Consider the following 19,601-nt stretch of genomic DNA (forward strand, 5'->3'; position numbering starts at 1 on the left):
AAAAACTAAAACTACAAACAAACGAACCACGCTATCTAGAACCGAGCATTGCCCAAACCAACATTGAAAAATATAATTTAAAAAACATAAGTTGCTAATGCTGTAGTAATTACTCCTATATGAGGGACCTAACATGCTTACAACTTTGTCACTGTTACTGTAATATTGTCTTCTTTCTCTCTGTTTTTTGTATTGTTTTGAGACAAAACAGAGTAAAACAAAGCATTTATCAATGGCAACAAAAACCCTTGTTTTGTATGTTGCAGTAGGCTTATCCGCTGCTGTTTTATCGGCATTGATTATCAGTGATTACAAACGCAATCATAATTTACGTCGGAATTTAGTCGCTTTGAATTCCGATTTAAAGAGGTGGCCTGTAAGTCTCATTAACATTATCTTGATATAAAACTGAATATAAGTTACTCGCATGTTTCTTTTTTCATTTTTGTAAGTTTTGATATGTAGGAATTGGAGTTTAATTGGAGAAATGTAGTGGCTACATTGATCGGATTCTTGGGTTCTGGGACGGTTGGCGGAGTTGGCGGTGGCGGTATATTTGTACCAATGCTTACATTGATTGTTGGTTTTGATACCAAATCTGTTGCTGCTCTTTCCAAGTGTATGTTTCACTATTTTTTATGACTTCTCTAACAACAACACCACCACCACCAACAACAAAACCGAATCTCACATGTGTGAGGTATAAAGGAGGTGAGACCAGTGGCGATTCTAGAATGAAAACCTTATGGGTCCCAAAATTATTTTTGAAGCTAATTATATTTGAAGTATACTTTTGTAGTCATTTACCTTAAAAAAATCATAAATTTTAAGAATATATGGGGTCCCGTACTGAAATTTAGTGGTGTCCTGTAAAATTTAAAGTATACATTCTATAAAAAAAATTTACACTAATGGGGTCATAGGACCCACCCCTTATGCCTTAGAATCGCCCCTGGGTGAGACATAGACAATCCTTCTTCTATCCTTGAATAAAGAGAAGTCATTTCTTCACCCCGAGTGAAACACTCCAAGAGTAGAGAAGGTCGCTCATCTCTCTATTCGACGGGTAAAAAGATTGCTTCCAAACGGACCTCCGGCCACAAACTAAAAAAAAAAAAAAACAAAGAACGCCATGAAAATGGTAGAATCAAATTTTTATGACTTCTCTAACTTGTGTTATATTCCCTCAGTCCAAAATCTATTGTTTTCACACAAAAAACACATCGTTTAAATAAAAGGTAATTGTACTTTTTTGTTCACTTTCAAGTCTTATTCTTACTTTTTACCTAACTTTTTGTCTTACATATATAATATATGGGCACAAACAACTTTTTCACATTATTCTTATCTATTTATGAAAGTCGACAATTAATTTGAGAAATTCAAAAAGTAATAGTCGAAAATAATTGAGACAAACAAAGTAATTTATAAGAATAATTTTTATATGTTATATACAAGTAATTAACCACAGAAGATTAGCTTGAGTGGTGTGGGGGTGTGATCCAACTTGGAGTACTGTCAACCCAGGTTCGATTCTCACAGCAAGCATGGAGTTTTCAACCTTTGATGATACCACCAATATCAATACAATTTGAGAAGGTCTCTGGGGGGGTTTCCCAACCTACCTTCGATGGTACTGCCAACATCGTCGCGAATTGGGTTTCCTCCTAACGCGTGCGTGAGTGAAAAATGAGAGCATTCGATGTCGATATCGCCCTTCAAAAAAATACAACTAATTAATACTTTAATAATATAAAGAACTGTGACTTAAGCATAATGTCAGCACTACACTTCGTCAAAAGGATTGGCTAGAATGACCGGAGAACTATACTTTTAAGTTCCATTCGGGAGTATTGACGTTGTTGATGTTGATTTGGTGGATCAAGTTCATGAAGGTGATGCTGAATTAAATGTTTTGGTTGATGCTCCTGTCTTGGAAGAATTGGTTGAAACGATTTCGGTGGTAAATCACATTGTTGTCGATCCTTTAGTTAGTACTAACTCTACTGTTTTGCCTCATGTGTGAAATGTCCCGTTCATATTGATTATAAACGTTCCATATTAATTGATTTTGTTACGAGGTTTTGACCTCTATATGAGACGTTTTTCGAAGACTGCATTCGTTTTTAAAACAAACCATGACCTTTATTTTATCGACAAGATTAAAAAGTCACCACCTAGATTATCCAGAAATGATAATCTAAAATATCACACTTACACACTACCAATACATATTGGTTTACAATTTTAATATGTTACAACAAAGTAAATCTCGAATGCAGTTTTAAACAATATTATACAAGCATGCTGACACCACATCTTGTCCATATATTAGCATGCAACAGCGGAAGCTCTTAATAATCACCTGAGAATAAACATGCTTTAAACGTCAACAAAAATGTTGGTGAGTTATAGTTTTAACCTATATATTTATCAAATCGTAATAATAGACCACAAGATTTCATATTTCAATATACATCCCATACATAGAGATAAAAATCATTCATATGGGGAACACCTGGTAACCGACCTTAACAAGATGCATATAGAATATCCCCTATCATTCCGGGACTCCCTTCGAACATGATGAATTCGAAGTACTAAAGCATCCGGTACTTTGGATGGGGCTCGTTGGGCCCAATAGATCTATCTTTAGGATTCGCGTCAATTAGGGTGTCTGTTCCCTAATTCTTAGATTACCAGACTAAAAAGGGGCATATTCAGTTTAATAATCCAGCCATAGAATGTAGTTTTAAGTACTTGTGTCTATTTCATCAAACATTTATAAAACTGCATGTATTCTCATCCCAAAATATTAGATTTTAAAAGTGGGACTATAACTCACTTTCACAGATTTTTACTTCGTCGGGAAGTAAGACTTGGCCACTGGTTGATTCACGAACCTATAACAAATATGTACATATATATCAAAGTATGTTCAAAATATATTTACAACATTTTTAATACGTTTTACTGTTTTAAGTTTATTAAGTCAGCTGTCCTCGTTAGTAACCTACAACTAGTTGTCCACAGTTAGATGTACAAAAAATAAAACAATATATATTATCTCGAATCAATCCACGACCTCGTGTATACAAGCCTCAGGCTAGATCACAACTCAAAGTATATATAATATTTTGGAATCAACCTCAACCCTGTATAGCTAACTCCAACATTACTGCATATAGAGTGTCTATGGTTGTTCCGAAATATATATATAGATGGGTCGATATGATATGTCAAAACATTGTATTCGTGTCTATGGTATCCCAAGATTACATAATATATTAGAATACATGTATAATACTGTGACGATCGCTCCAAATCCATATGGACGAACACGTCATTCATTGATTTCATTGCGAGGTATTTGACCTCTATGTGATACATTTTGTAACATTGTATTCGTTTGAAAAGGTATTTCATAAATGAATATATAAATTCCAGGTTTTTAACATCTGATGATTTCTACGTATAGACAATCACCATTTAATGGTTTACAATAATACATCTGTTGACAATACAGTCAAAATAAGATACATGGTAATGGTTTGGTGAATGCAAGTTTCTTGTATATAGCATGTATGACTCCAAGCACATATCTTGTATCACGTATAAGCAAACAGCGAAAGACTTCTAGAATCCTGAGAATAAACATGCTTCAAGTGTCAACACAAAGGTTGGTGAGTTCATAGTTTTAATATTACACATAATCTGTATATCAATGTGGATTACAAAAGTTCAGTTGTTTTATTCAAAACGTTTATCAATAGGTTTTACATAAAAGGTGGATCACAAGATTTCAATTGTTTCATCCGAAACGTTTATCAATCGGTTCTACAAAATTGAGCACCCTGGTAACTAAACTTTAATGCTTATATAATTTGTACCCTTTGTATAATCATCTTAATAATACACGCAAACCAACGTGTACGCTTCTCAAATAGCATACGTCCGTTAAAAGGCTAGTGCTCTAGCTCGGACGGGGATATCAAGCCCTATGGATCCATATACAACTACTCGCGCCCATCAGTTCTTATAACCGACAGTTACTAGTTACCAAAGCTAAGGGATTTTCGGTTCAAACTCAGTGTAGAATTTAGTATGTACTTGTGTCCATTGCGTTTAAAATAAATTGCATGTATTCTCAGCCCAAAAATATATTGCAAAAGCAATTAAAAAGGGAGCAATAAAACTCACGCATATAAATATTGTAAATCAGTTAATAAAGCATTTGCATGTATTCTCAGCCCAAAAATGTAAAGGGTAAAAGGGATCATATGAAACTCACGCATATAAATCTAGTATTTTCAGTATTTATAAACAGTCGCATGTATTCTCAGCCCAAAATATATTGAGTAAAAGGGATCATATGAAACTCACTGTTTAATATTGATATACAATATTGTAGGAAAGCATGTAGACGCATCGGAGATAATAAACACGAGGTTTGATTCACAAAAATACCCCCGAACATTACCCATAACCTCCTTGGCAATAACCCATATTTTCCTTAGCTCTAGCTCGCTCGGAAACTCGTTTTGAAAATTACTTGGACAGTACTCCGTCGTAATATTTTATGTACATTATTATTTTTGTATCGCAAAAATAATAATACTAATAATAAGATTAATAAGATTAATAATAATCTTAATAATAATAATAATAATAATAATAATAATAATAATAATAATAATAATAATAATAATAATAATAATAAATATTATACGGAGTAATATATATTTGTGTATGTGTGTTTGATTTTTCATTCGAGCAAAACACCTGAATTTATAGTACCTGGCCTGGAATCTGGAGTCATGCGACTCGCATGGAAATGGCCTTCTGGCCATGCGACTCGCATGAGGACCAGGGACAGCTCACATTGTTTTGGCTCCTAGCTTGTCGACATAATATAAAATAAATATAAATATATAAATAATTAATATAATTATTTATATATTATATTTTATTCTTGTGCATAGTAGACTAGATATTTTTGGTCCGTTGCGTCGGGCGTTTCTTCTTGACTCGGGTCCCGGTTCCGGATTTTCAGACGTCCTTGCGTACTATTTTATATCGTGTACTTTGCGTTCCGCAACTTGTACTCTTGTCATTTTTAGACGTTCTTCATCAATAATTTGAACCTTTTTAATTGTATCTTGTACATTTGAGCATTTTGGACCTTTTCGTCTTCAATTCTTCGTTTTCGCCTTTTGTCTTCGCACTTATTAAATATAAACGAATATTACTTGAATATGGAACAATTACAACTAAAATCCTGTCTTTCTTGGGGGATAATGCTATGAAATATATGTTCCTTTTTAGCCTTATCAATAGCCTTAAATTATCCCTTAATTATATCACTCAAAGTGTATCTTAAACTTTCGAGTGTTTTGGTCATTTACTTCTATAAATCATCGTCTCACTATTTGTTAAAATACATTTTTATAATAGCGTTTTACTGTAGCAAAGTTACTGTAGCAAAGTCAAATTTTACTGTAGCAATTCACTGTAGCAAAGTCAATTTCACTGTAGCAAATAGTGATTTTCGAAAACACTGTAGCATTTTGAGTAATGTGGCAATTTGAAAACACTGTAACAAATTAGTGTTTAACTGGTTCATCTTAAACGCTTTATTTAACTTATCTAAATATCAATTGAATCAATAAACGAATGTTACTATCGTTTATTATATATATGTATATATCTTTTTAATATACATAAATCAGTTTTTAAATACACATTGGAAGTTATTTATAAATAAATTTTAATAATAAATATTTCAACTTATCATATACATTCAAATAGATATTTAAACCAATAAGTTTAATGTACGGTATCAAACAATTAATACGTTGTTACCTTTTCATGTTATAGTATATATGTATCTATTTACATATAATTGTTCGCGAATCGTCGAAAACAACCGAAGGGTATTTAAATATATAAAAGTAATTCAAAAATTTTGAGATTCAGTTTTACAGACTTTGCTTATCGTGTCGGAAATGTTAATCATACAAAGATTAAGTTTAAATTTAGTCGAAATTTCTGGGTCATCACAAATACAATATGAGTTAGCTAGGATATGATTAATATAGATTTGTTACCAATTTTCACGTAGCTGCAACAAGCAAAAATATCCAATCTTGTTTTACCCATAACTTCTTCGTTTTAAATCCGTTTTGAGTGATTCAAGTTGCTATGGTTTCATATTGAACTTAAGTTTATGAATCTAAACAGAAAAAGTATAAGTTTATAGTCAGAAATACAGGTTATAAGTCGTTTTTGTAAAGGTAGTCATTTCAGTCGAAAGAACGACGTCTAGATGACCATTTTGAAAAATATACTTCCACTTTGAGTTTAACCATGATTTTTGGATATAGTTTCATGTTCATAAGAAAAATAATTTTCCCAGAAGAACAACTTTTAAATCAAAGTTTATCATAGTTTTTAATTAACTAACCCAAAACAGCCCGCGGTGTTACTACGACGGCGTATATCCAGTTTTACGGTGCTTTTCGTGTTTTCAGGTTTTAAATCATTAAGTTAGCATATCATATAGATATAGAACATGTATTTATTTGATTTTAAAAGTCAAGTTAGAAGGATTAACTTTTGTTTGCGAACAAGTTTAGAATTAACTAACCTATGTTCTAGTGATTACATGTTCAAATTTTCGAATAAGATAGTTATACATATATGAATCGAATGATGTTATGAACATCATTGCTACCTCTAGTTTAGTAGATAAACCTACTGGAAATGATGAAAAAATAACTTGAGCTTCAAAGGATCTTTGATGGCTTGGAAGTCTTGAAATAGAATCATGACACAAAAACAAGTTCAAGTAAGATTATTACTCGGATTAAGATAGTTATAGTTATAGAAATTGAATCAAAGCTTGAATATGAATATTACCTTGATTTAGAAAGATAACCTACTGTAAATAATAAAGGTTTCTTGATCTTAGATGATTGCTTGGAATGGATTAGGAAACTTGGAAGTAAACTTGTAAACTTGGAAGTGTTCTTGATGTGTTCTTGAGTAATTGTTTTTATGATAATTATAGGTAATAACCAAAGCTTGTATTTGATGATTTTTGCTGGAAAAATAGTAACTTAGACGTTCATGGAAGAGTGTGTGTGTTTTGAGAGAGAATTGGGAAGAAAATTGGAAGTGAAATGGAGTAGGTGGTGAGTGGTGAAGGTGAGTGGGGATAAAAGGAGTTCTTGTTTTTGTTTCCTTGCTCATAAGTCATGCTAGATGTTAAATGATAGTTCCCACATGGTTAGGTGACTCACATGAGCTGCTAAGAGCTGATCATTGGAGTGTATATACCAATAGTAAATACATTTAGAAGCTGTGTATTGTACAAGTACAAATACGAGAGCATACGAGTAGAATTGTTGATGAAAATAAATGAGGATGTAATCGTAAGCATTTTTGTTAAGTAGAAATATTTTGATAAGTGTCTTGAAGTCTTTCAAAAGTGTATGAATACATATTGAAACACTACATGTATATACATTTTAACTGAGTCGTTAAGTCATCGTTAGTCGTTATATGTAAATGTTGTTTTGAAACCTTTAAGTTAACGATCTTGTTAAATGTTGTTAACCCATTGTTTATTATATCTAATGAGATATTAAATTATTACATTATCATGATATTATGATGTATTAATATATCTTAATATGATATATATATATATATATACATTTAAATGTTGTTACAACGATAATCGTTACATGTATGTCTCGTTTCGAAATCCTTAAGTTAGTAGTCTTGTTTTTTACATATGTAGTTCATTGTTAATATACTTAATGAGATACATACTTATCATAATATCATGTTAACTATATATATATATATATATATATATATATATATATATATATATATATATATATATATATATATATATATATATATATATATATATATATATATATGCATATATATGACATCATATAGTTTTTACAAGTTTTAACGTTCGTGAATAGCCGGTCAACTTGGGTGGTCAATTGTCTATAAGAAACCTATTTCAATTAATCAAGTCTTAACAAGTTTTATTGCTTAACATGTTAGAAACATTTAATCATGTAAATAACAATTTCATTTAATATATATAAACATGGAAAAGTTTGGGTCACTACAGTACCTACCAGTTAAATAAATTTCGTCCCGAAATTTTAAGCAGTTGGAGGTGTTGACATATCTTCTGGAAATAAGTGCGGGTATTTCTTCTTCATCTGATCTTCTCATTCCCAGGTGAACTTGGGTCCTCTACGAGCATTCCACCGAACCTTAACAATTGGTATCTTGTTTTGTTTAAGTCTTTTAACCTCACAATCCATTATTTCGACTGGTTCTTCGATGAATTGAAGTTTTTCGTTGATTTGGATTTCGTTTAACGGAATAGTGAGATCTTCTTTAGCAAAACATTTCTTCAAATTCGAGATGTGGAAAGTGTTATGTACAGCCGCGAGTTGTTGAGGTAACTCAAGTCGGTAAGCTACTGGTCCGACACGATCAATAATCTTGAATGATCCAATATACCTTGGATTTAATTTCCTCCGTTTACCAAATCGAACAACGCCTTTCCAAGGTGCAACTTTAAGCATGACCATCTCTCCAATTTCAAATTTTATATGTTTTCTTTTAATGTCAGCGTAGCTCTTTTGTCGACTTTGGGCGGTTTTCAACCGTTGTTGAATTTGGATGATCTTCTCGGTAGTTTCTTGTATTATCTCCGGACCCGTAATCTGTCTATCCCCCACTTCACTCCAACAAATCGGAGACCTGCACTTTCTTCCATAAAGTGCTTCAAACGGTGCCATTTCAATGCTTGAATGGTAGCTGTTGTTGTAGGAAAATTCTGCTAACGGAAGGTGTCGATCCCAACTGTTACCGAAATCAATAACACATGCTCGTAGCATGTCTTCAAGCGTTTGTATCGTCCTTTCGCTCTGCCCATCAGTTTGTGGATGATAGGCAATACTCATGTCTAGACGAGTTCCTAATGCTTGCTGTAATGTCTGCCAGAATCTAGAAATAAATCTGCCATCCCTATCAGAGATAATAGAGATTGGTATTCCATGTCTGGAGACGACTTCTTTCAAATACAGTCATGCTAACTTCTCCATCTTGTCATATTCTCTTATTGGCAGGAAGTGTGCTGATTTGGTGAGACGATCAACTATTACCCAGATAGTATCAAAACCACTTGTAGTCCTTGGCAATTTAGTGATGAAATCCATGGTAATGTTTTCCCATTTCCATTCCGAGATTTTCAGTTGTTGAAGTAGACCTGATGGTTTCTGATGCTCAACTTTGACCTTAGAACACGTCAAACATTCTCCTACATATTTAGCAACATCGGCTTTCATACCCGGCCACCAAAAATGTTTCTTGAGATCCTTGTACATCTTCCCCGTTCCAGGATGTATCGAGTATCTGGTTTTATGAACTTCTCTAAGTACCATTTCTCTCATATCTCCAAATTTTGGTACCCAAATTCTTTCAGCCCTATACCGGGCTCTGTCTTCCCGAATATTAAGATGCTTCTCCAATCCTTTGGGTATTTCATCCTTTAAATTTATTTCTTTTAAAACTCCTTGTTGCGCCTCCTTTATTTGAGTAGTAAGGTTATTGTGAATCATTATATTCATAGCTTTTACTCGAATGAGTTCTCTGTCCTTTCTGCTCAAGGCGTCGGCTACCACATTTGCCTTCCCCGGGTGGTAACGAATCTCAAAGTCGTAATCATTCAACAATTCAATCCACCTGTGCTGCCTCATGTTCAGTTGTTTCTGATTAAATATGTGTTGAAGACTTTTGTGGTCGGTATATATAATACTTTTGACCCCATATAAGTAGTGCCTCTAAGTCTTTAATGCAAAAACAACCGCGCCTAATTCCAAATCATGCGTCGTATAATTCTGCTCGTGAATCTTCAATTGTCTAGACGCATAAGCAATTACCTTCGTTCGTTGCATTAATACACATCCGAGACCTTGCTTTGAGGCGTCACAATATATCACAAAATCATCATTCCCTTCAGGTAATGACAATATAGGTGCCGTAGTTAACTTTTTCTTCAACAATTGAAACGCTTTCTCCTGCTCATCCTTCCATTCAAATTTCTTCCATTTATACGTTAATGCAGTCAAGGGTTTTGCTATTTTGGAAAAATCTTGGATGAATCTTCTGTAGTAACCAGCCAATCCTAAAAATTGACGTATATGCTTCGGAGTTTTCGGGGTTTCTCACTTTTCAACGGTTTTAATCTTTACCGGATCCACCTGAATACCTTCTTTGTTCACTATGTGACCGAGGAATTGAACTTCTTCCAACCAAAATGCACACTTTGAAAATTTAGCGTACAGTTTTTCTTTCCTCAACAACTCTAGCACTTATCTCAAATGTTCTTTGTGATGACCAGGAAATTTCCGATCAAATTTAAACTTCATTCTTATATGATTTCGACACGATAAGCAAAGTCTGTAAAGTTGAGTCTCAAAATTTTTGAACTATTTCATATATTCAATTGACTTTCAACCATTCCTGACAATTCACAAACAACTAGTTGTAAAGAGATACATATATATTTAAATATATACAAATATATACAATAACTTGAATTGGAAATAATAAACGATTTAAATGTTTGAATAAGTATGTAAAACAATATAAGATATAATAAGAGTTATTATTAAAATATATATATATATATATATATATATATATATATATATATATATATATATATATATATATATACACACATACATGAACAATTATGGTCAAGACTAGGTTAGTGGAAAGAACAAATGAGATAAGTAAAGTCTAGTGGAAAACTCCAGAGAGTCTTAGTCTTGCAAATCAGTCTTTTCTCAAAGGTAAACTTTATCAAAACTCAATACTCTGTATTATTTATTTTAAATTCCATTAATAATATGATGTTCACATGTTACTTATTGTAATTACTACATCAGGGAATTCATGAATTAAAATTTAGTATTAGCTATAAGTTTATATGTAATATTGATTAATAATTATTACTTGCATAATATAACAATGAATATGAGGTATACGAACTATTGATTGGAAATAAATATATAACACCTTAACTATAACATTTGAAAGGTTGGGGAGTGTAACAGTAAGAGTTAAACCCATTATTTAAATTAAGCGATTTCTCAATTTCATTATTGTGATTTTTGCTATTTAACCCGTGATTACATATTATTCTTTTGCTAAAGAATAAAAGTAAAAGTCATTGTTTTTTTATGTCCCCATTATCTATTTTCCCCAATCAATCATCTATCTATTATATATGAACATGCACTCGTACATATAAAGACACCCTAGGCTACCTTTTTGTTATACATCCTTTTCTATCAATATCTATTTTCATCTAACTTTATATATCTTCATCTATCTTTTATATATGCATATAGACATATATACATATATGACACTCTTAAGTTCATAGTAATCACTACCCCCACTTAAATCAATCACCAATATCATCACACTACACTCCGGCCACTTTTACTCCCTTTACTCCCTTCTGTATAGATCGAAGACTCAGAAAGAAAAGCTATATCATCTTCATCAACAACCACCATAACAACTCATCATAACCACCCTACGGTTTCTGTCTCTATTCGATTATCACCATAGCACTACCTCCTTCTTCATTTAACCACCATCACTGCCCTACTGCTACAGCTATACAATTAATTCTCCTTTTCTGTTACCAACAAGCCAAAACACTCACAACATTAACCCAAATTGTGTTTTACTGATTATTCAAGATTTTCAAGATCAAAACCCATCAGCCCACATAATTTCCTGTTTTGAGGTCGACACCCATGAAATCCAACACTATTGTGTGCTAACTGTTCTACTGCTATTCGACTGGTAACAAGACCAAAAACCCCGATTGATTGTTGCTAATATTTATGTTCTGTTTGAAACCACTACCACCCAACAACCAAGACCCACTTCCACCATCTTTAAACACCTATATATCTTGTTTCTGTTTCAGTTTAAATCAACACACAAAAACCCTCACGATCCCATCTTAATCTGTTGCAACAATTAACATATGATGCTGCGTTGCTCGTTTCCTTCTTTTTGTTTCTATTTAAATCTCAAACGTCACCACCATCAACCAAATGAAACCCAAATCAATTGCTTCAGTTGCAGGTTAGTCAAACAAACACCAAAACCAAAACATTTAAGCTTGCTGCTATTGTTTCTAATCTACCAAAATCGAAGACTTCTATTTCCTGTTACCATTCAAAAATCACAAAATCAACCTAATCCCTAAAATACAATCGATTTTATAATCTGACCAAAACAACAAAAATTGTAACTATGAATATAAAATTCAGAATAAACAATTCAAGCAGATAATTAAGATCCCTAGTATTCGAATAAAATAATGGTGAATCGAATTACTTACAAAGATCCTTAAATTAAAAATCGATCTCCATAGCTTGATTATAGATTCTGAGATGTGCCTGTTTTGAATTGATTAATGATGATGATTAATAAGAATGGACGATGGTGTTAGATGATGATGGTGATGATAATCGTGATGAAGACGATGATGATGAATTCGTATGAAGTGTGATCGATCAAAACCTTCATATACCCATTTAATCAACTGAATTATATAGTATTGGGCTGGCCGAATCCTTGTTGGGCCAAGATCGAGTTATATATATTTTTTTTGGGCCAAACAAATCTGGTTTGTGTTGTTGCTATTGGACTGAGATGTTATAATGTTAAAAGAGGACTATGATATGAGTTATAGCGGTTTAATACGATCATAAAACATAAATGAATGACTGGAGCAGTGGTTAAGGGTATGAGTGTTTAACCGAGAGGTCTTGGGTTCGAGCCTGGGCAGTTGCGCTTATTTTTTTTTCTTTTTTAAAAAGCTTATTACTCTAAGGTAGTATTTTCATTATTATTATTATTATTATTATTATTATTATTATTATTATTATTATTATTATTATTATTATTATTATTATTATTATTATTATTATTATTATTATTATTATTATTATTATTATTATTATTATAAGTTTTACTGTTATTATTATTATTATTATAATTATTAATATTATTATTATCATTATTAATATTAATAGTATCATTATAATTAAAATTATCAAAACTATCATTTTTATTAAACTTATCATTTTTATTAAATTTCCATTTTCATTAAAATTATTAGTAATATCGAAAGTATCATTCAAAATTTTCATTCTTATTAAGATTTATATTATTATTATAACTAATATTAATATTTAAAAACTACATTTTTATTAAAAATTTCATTATCATTAATAGTATTATATTATTATAACAAATGAATATTTTGTATATAAAAACATACTTACACAAAAATTATATTAATATTACCTATGTTTATATATTAGAAATATTAACATTTCAATTATGTTTATACAAAATAAATACACATATAACATGCAATGTAAGATATAAAATATATTAGAATTTAGTACAAATTATATATAGATTACAACAATAAATATATAAACACTATATAATTAATATGTGGAACTATTTGATTTTCATTATATGTTTTAATATATATAACTGATATAGGTTCGTGAATCCGAAACCAATCATATACTTGTTCAATGACGTCATATGTATTTTTACTACAAAATACAGTATGGTGAGTTTCATTACTCCCTTTTTATATATATTTTTGGGCTGAGAATACATGCGCTGTTTTATAACTGTTTTACGAAATGGACACAAGTACTAAAAACATATTCTACGTTGAGTTGTACCACTTTGGATATTTTTCCCTAATAGCTTGGTAACTAATATTTATATGTTGGAAGAACATGTAAGCGCGAATCCTATTGATAGATCTATCGGGTTTGACCTCCCCAACCGGGCTAGTCGCTCTAGTATCGTAAACGGTTGCATAGTACTTCGTTTTTACTACACTTGGTACAGTGTAGGTAGATTTCATAATAAAGGGAATATGCCACATTAAATGTTAAGTATGGTTACCGAAGCGCTCAACAACTTATAGAATACTTTTATACACTTGCGAGTGTACATATATTTATAATGGAAATCTTGTGGTCTATTTATATATTGAAATGATTGTTATGATAAACCTATGAACTCACCAACCTTTTGGTTGACACTTTTAAGCATGTTTATTCTCAGGTATGAAAGAAATCTTCCGCTGTGCATTTGCTCATTTTAAAGATAATACATGGAGTCATTCTTGGCATATTTAGGTCAGTACCTCGTAATGGGACCAGATGTTGATGACTTCGTCCAGATGGTTTAGGACGGGACATCACAGTTGGTATCAGAGCGGTGGTCGTAGCGAACCAGGTCTTGCATTAGTGTGTCTAACTAGTAGTTGTTAAGATACATTAGTGAGTCTGGACTTCGATCTAGTAGTTGTTAGATTATATATTTAAGTCTGGACTTGAACCTGGTCTGCATGTCAAAAGTTTTTGCTTACCACCATTTGTCGAAAAATATCTACCTATCATTATCAGTCTCGACATGTCTAATTGCAATTATTGCATAGATGATGTACAGATAAATTCATATTCCATCACATTAAATCTTGTCTGACACGTTTCCTTAATTTCCTCCGTAATTCACGGGATCTTCTGTACTATATATATATATAGGTATTCTATGTAATTAGAATATCGTCCGATATCCGAAAATCATTCCATATCAAAATCCTCTTACTGATCGTAAAAGATGGATCCTACACCTGGCTTGGATTCCATTAGTTTCGGAAGTGATTTCGAGATGTGTATTGAAATAGACTCCGAAGTCAATGAACCCGAAGTGTCTCCACCGTTTAGCTATTTTTCTTTCTGGAAGAGATGGGGGTGGGTCCGAGACTTACTCACTCAATGGAGAAACGAGGAAGGCGAACCCTACCATGATCCAAACTTACAGCCTAACATCGGAGAAAACGATGTACTCACTGGTGAACCCATGCGCAACACTATTTTCACCCTTCTTGCCAAAATATTTCGCCTCGAAGGTCGCATTACTGCAATATCAGAAAATATTCAACCTCTACTTCCGAATACCAATCGAAGGGGAATATTAGAAGAAGTTAGGGAACTTTGAATTGATAATCAAGATCTATCGAATCAGATGAGTGAGTGGATAGTAATGATAGAGGTTAGGATAGAAACCCTGACACGAATGGTACGTGATTCAGAAGCATCACAAGCACCACAAATACCATCAACATCAGCCCCGTCACCATCAGCAGTACCGACAGCATCAGCAGCACCAGCAGCATAAACAGTACCACCTTCAGCAACATCAACAGTACCATCACCATCCAGCAACAACAACATTGGCATCCCACACCTCAAATTCACAATCTGTCCCACGAACATCAACATCATACGCACCATAGATACCAAGGAGTACCAACAACAATAACCGATGAAGTATTGATCCATAACTTCATTAATATTCTGTGAAGAATATGTAGTTCCTAATAGTCTTAGAGAATACTTATTCTAGCTCAAACCGAAATTCATATGAGTTTAATATCATATTAACTCATTAAATCTATGATTACATCTGAAGAAAATATATATGTATATATGTTTTCATAAAGACTGTAATTAAAAATTCTTTTGTACAAACTGTTAATGGTGAAAATATTTTAACGGGTAGGTAATCCCCGAGAAATATTTAGATTTTACATTAATAAGTTATACTGTACATTCTTTTCAATCTGATTCAACGGTTAATTACTATCCTACTTACATTCACCGATATACGTATCTGTTCACCACCGAATAACTATTTTCATTCAATTTCATATTTCGATTTTGACTCATCATAAAAAATTCAACAAGTGGCATAATGAAGAAAACATTGGACAAAATAAAATTTGATAGAAACAAACAAATTAACTATGAGAAGAATTTTGTTAAGAATCCACGCTAACTGATTACATTTCATTTATCGCAATTTATTTATCACAATTTATATTCTCGCAATTTTATTTATCGTCATTTAATTTTTGTTATTTATTTTACGCATTTTAAATATCTGGACACGTATACAAAGTTTTGACATATCATAGTAATTGTATATATGTATAATAATATTCTTGGTACATCCTAACACAATAAGTATACAATACATTTTGATAAATCCTAAGACAATACGTACACAATACGTCTTAGTTAATTCTAAGACAATACGTATACAATACGTCTCTGGGTTGATGCAAAGACAATACGTATACAATACGTCGTGGGGGTAATTCTAAGGTTATATATATATATATATATATATAAACCGATTATTGGACTATCAACATTGGACAATTAAAAATGAATTAAAATATTGATTATAACATATGAAACTAAACAATTCTTCAATTTTGCCACTTGATTTCATCTTAAACCTCATTTGTATCTTGACGATTACAATCTGCGTTCAAACCTTTCATGATTCTTGAAAACACCTCAATTGAGAGGATGAACCAACCGCACTTCATCTACGAAAGAAAAGATTTATGCATATAGTTATGCACTTGAAAACGCTCGGCATCTGAGTAAACGTTTAACACGTATCTGTGCTAGCTCCTTTGGCATTGTTATTACCGAAAATAACTTTACAATCCCTTTCAAAATAATAAATTTTATCACAGCTCCAGCAAATCAACTTCGACTTTCATTCGAATTTGCCTTAATATAACCTCGATATATACGTTGTCATTTCACCATCGTTACCGGTGAATCTTTTATATCTCACCACATTAGCAGAAAACTTACCAACAACTTTATTGATCTTTGACTTTTCGAAGAATCATTATATTCATTGAAACCTTATCATATACTCACCCACACCTTATAACGAGAATAACCATACTAATTACTCGAAATTAGCAATCAGTACTTTGAATCTCGCAGCATGTCTACACCAACAGTTATATGTATACATATAACATTTATCTCTTAGAATTATGATCTTACATTCTGAAATTCTGATAAGCACTCCAAATTTACGAATCAGTTCTCGAAATTATGAAAAATGCTGATGAAGCAGCAAAAGCTGTAAATGACCTTAACAGTCGAAAGTTTGATGACAAAGAATAGTATGTTGGCAAAGCTCAGAAAAGTTGGAACTGAAAAACGGAGTGAGCAAACTATGAAGGAGGCTGTAGATAAATCACAAAGACTAAACCTGCCTTCAAAGAATCCAAATAATTCAGTATCTGCTGAAGTTATTATTAAATACCTTGCTCCGGACTCTAAATCTTTACGGACAAATCTTCATCATCATCCATCGATATTAGAAATTCTAAGATATCATTATATCTTTCATTATAAATATCCTTGATATTTCTGAATATATTTCATAACTAATCTTATCTGAAATCATTTATCTCTTTGAACTATCAGTGTTACATCATATGAGAAACTATTAGTTTCTATATTGTGTAAACTTTTGACTTTAAAATATGAAGGTTTTGAAGTAGTGTTGGGAACTGATGCATGAGTTAGTATAATATAATGACACTTGATCAACGTGATTATATTACAGTAAGTCATGCTGAGTTTTTTTAAATGGAATGTGATAATTCACAGATCATAACGTCATCATGTGCCATGTTACACGACTCTTACATTCTATCTAATCTATAAACATATCAAGAACAAAATTTCTTGATAGTCCTATCTGCCTCTTAAATTCTGGTAAATTACAAAAATCAAATTATGCTATTACCATTCCTCTCTGCTTAAAAATCTTAATTAGAATTCATTCGAAACTTCATACCTCCGAACTCTGGACATTTCTTGTTATATTTAAAATCAAGGAAAGAAAAGTATAGAAGTAATGAAGATAATAAGAACGATAGAGGTACATTTATAATGGAGGTATCCGACAAAGCAATCGAAATAGATTATTGCATTTAATCAAAGGAGATCCTAATTTCCTTAATTACCGAAGAACCAAATCTTATGGATCTCCAAGATTCGTTTTGAATTCCTTGAAATCCGGAATTCATTCAAGACAACGTCAAAAGTTAAGACGAACCTTATTTTTTCCTAAATTCAAACGTGACAACGTCAAAAGTTATGATGAATCTTTATTTCTTCATCTCTCTATTTTGTGATAGCTTCATTCGTACTCTTCGAATAATCGAATTATATTATCCATATTACCCGATGGTGATAAAGCTATATTTATGAGCTCATATTCATCATGAAGACATTTTTATTGTTAGCCATGACGACCTCGATCAAATTTCAGGACGAAATTTATTTAACGGGTAGGTACTGTGACGACCCGGAAATTTCCGATCAAATTTAAACATCATTCTTAAATGATTTCGACACGATAAGCAAAGTGTAGCGACCCGACCAAAATCTTCATTGACGGCGTCACTAACTGAGGTCCCGTTACGTGGTCGTAGTCCCTATGTGAGACTCGTTTGACCAAAATTATGTCGCATTCATTTGAAAGGTACAAGACTTGCAAAGTTTAGTTTACCAAGCGGTCGACAACAAGTTTAAGTTTACAAAAGTTATAAAGTATGAATGAAATCACTCGCGACATAATTAGTTTAAAATCACAGTTGCTATAAATAGCGTAAACATGTAGACAAAAGTTTAAATCCAAAAGTGCTATCCCTAGCGTATGCATGCATGGTTGACTCCAATCAAGTAATCAAAGAGTGCGGAAGCATGTATCAAGTAACCAAGTATGAACCTGAGAAAACATATAGAAAAACTGTCAACGAAAAACGTTGGTGAAATCATAGGTGTTTGTAAACGTTGTTTTTGAACCACAAGATTTAGTATTCCCATAGTTGATTATCAAAATCGTTTGCATTCCAAAAGTATTGTTCGCGAGCACCCAATTATCAAGACTTAACGTTTCCTTCCATAGAACCCCATCACAATAGTGTTAGAACATACACTGTTTCTCGAAAATATATTTCATCCGTAGACGGTAGCGAACCGTCCGTAATGAGGGTTTGTCAAACCCGTATGGCCACACAATATAAGTTCTCGCTTACACCCTGCAAGTGTAACTAATGATAATCGAATTGAGGATTTTTGTTCTAACTCGCTGTGGAATGTTTGTTTCCTTGTACTTGTGTTCAAAGTAATAAAGTATGTAGTATAAAACTGTATATGTTTCTCATCCCATAATTTAAAAGTATAAAAGTTGTTGAAAGATGGGACTATGATCTCACCTCGAGTGCACTAGTATAAAAGTACTTCACAAAGTAACGTATGCATGAAAGTTGCTTAGCCTTGACCTAAACAAATAGGTTGCATCAATAACGATAGTCACGAAGGGTAAAGATGTTCAATTAGTCCTATGGCTCAATACGACTCGATTATGTAGCATGTGCAATCAAATTGTCAAGTTTCATGCAAGGTACAAGTATATAAACAAGTTAGGAGGGTTGCATAATCATTTGGTTAAGTTTGACAAAAAGTCAAACTTTGGTCGGTCAAAGTCAACAAAAAGTCAACACGTTCGGGTCGGGTCTCGGACAAATTTTCTAT

The 19,601-nt window shown here is 32.3% G+C and overlaps 1 protein-coding gene across 1 annotated transcript in view; it reads left to right on the top strand.

The window, feature by feature from the left end:
* Positions 1 to 232: 232 nt before the first annotated feature.
* LOC139875985 (sulfite exporter TauE/SafE family protein 4-like) overlaps positions 233 to 19,601 on the top strand; it is a 203,254-nt gene continuing 183,885 nt past the window's right edge. Inside the window, 2 exon segments of the mRNA XM_071863282.1 lie at positions 233 to 376; positions 466 to 619. Of these exon segments, the coding sequence (XP_071719383.1) occupies positions 233 to 376; positions 466 to 619 (298 nt within the window).

This window comes from Rutidosis leptorrhynchoides, chromosome 11 (genome assembly GCF_046630445.1).
Source record: "Rutidosis leptorrhynchoides isolate AG116_Rl617_1_P2 chromosome 11, CSIRO_AGI_Rlap_v1, whole genome shotgun sequence".
NCBI lineage: Eukaryota > Viridiplantae > Streptophyta > Magnoliopsida > Asterales > Asteraceae > Rutidosis > Rutidosis leptorrhynchoides.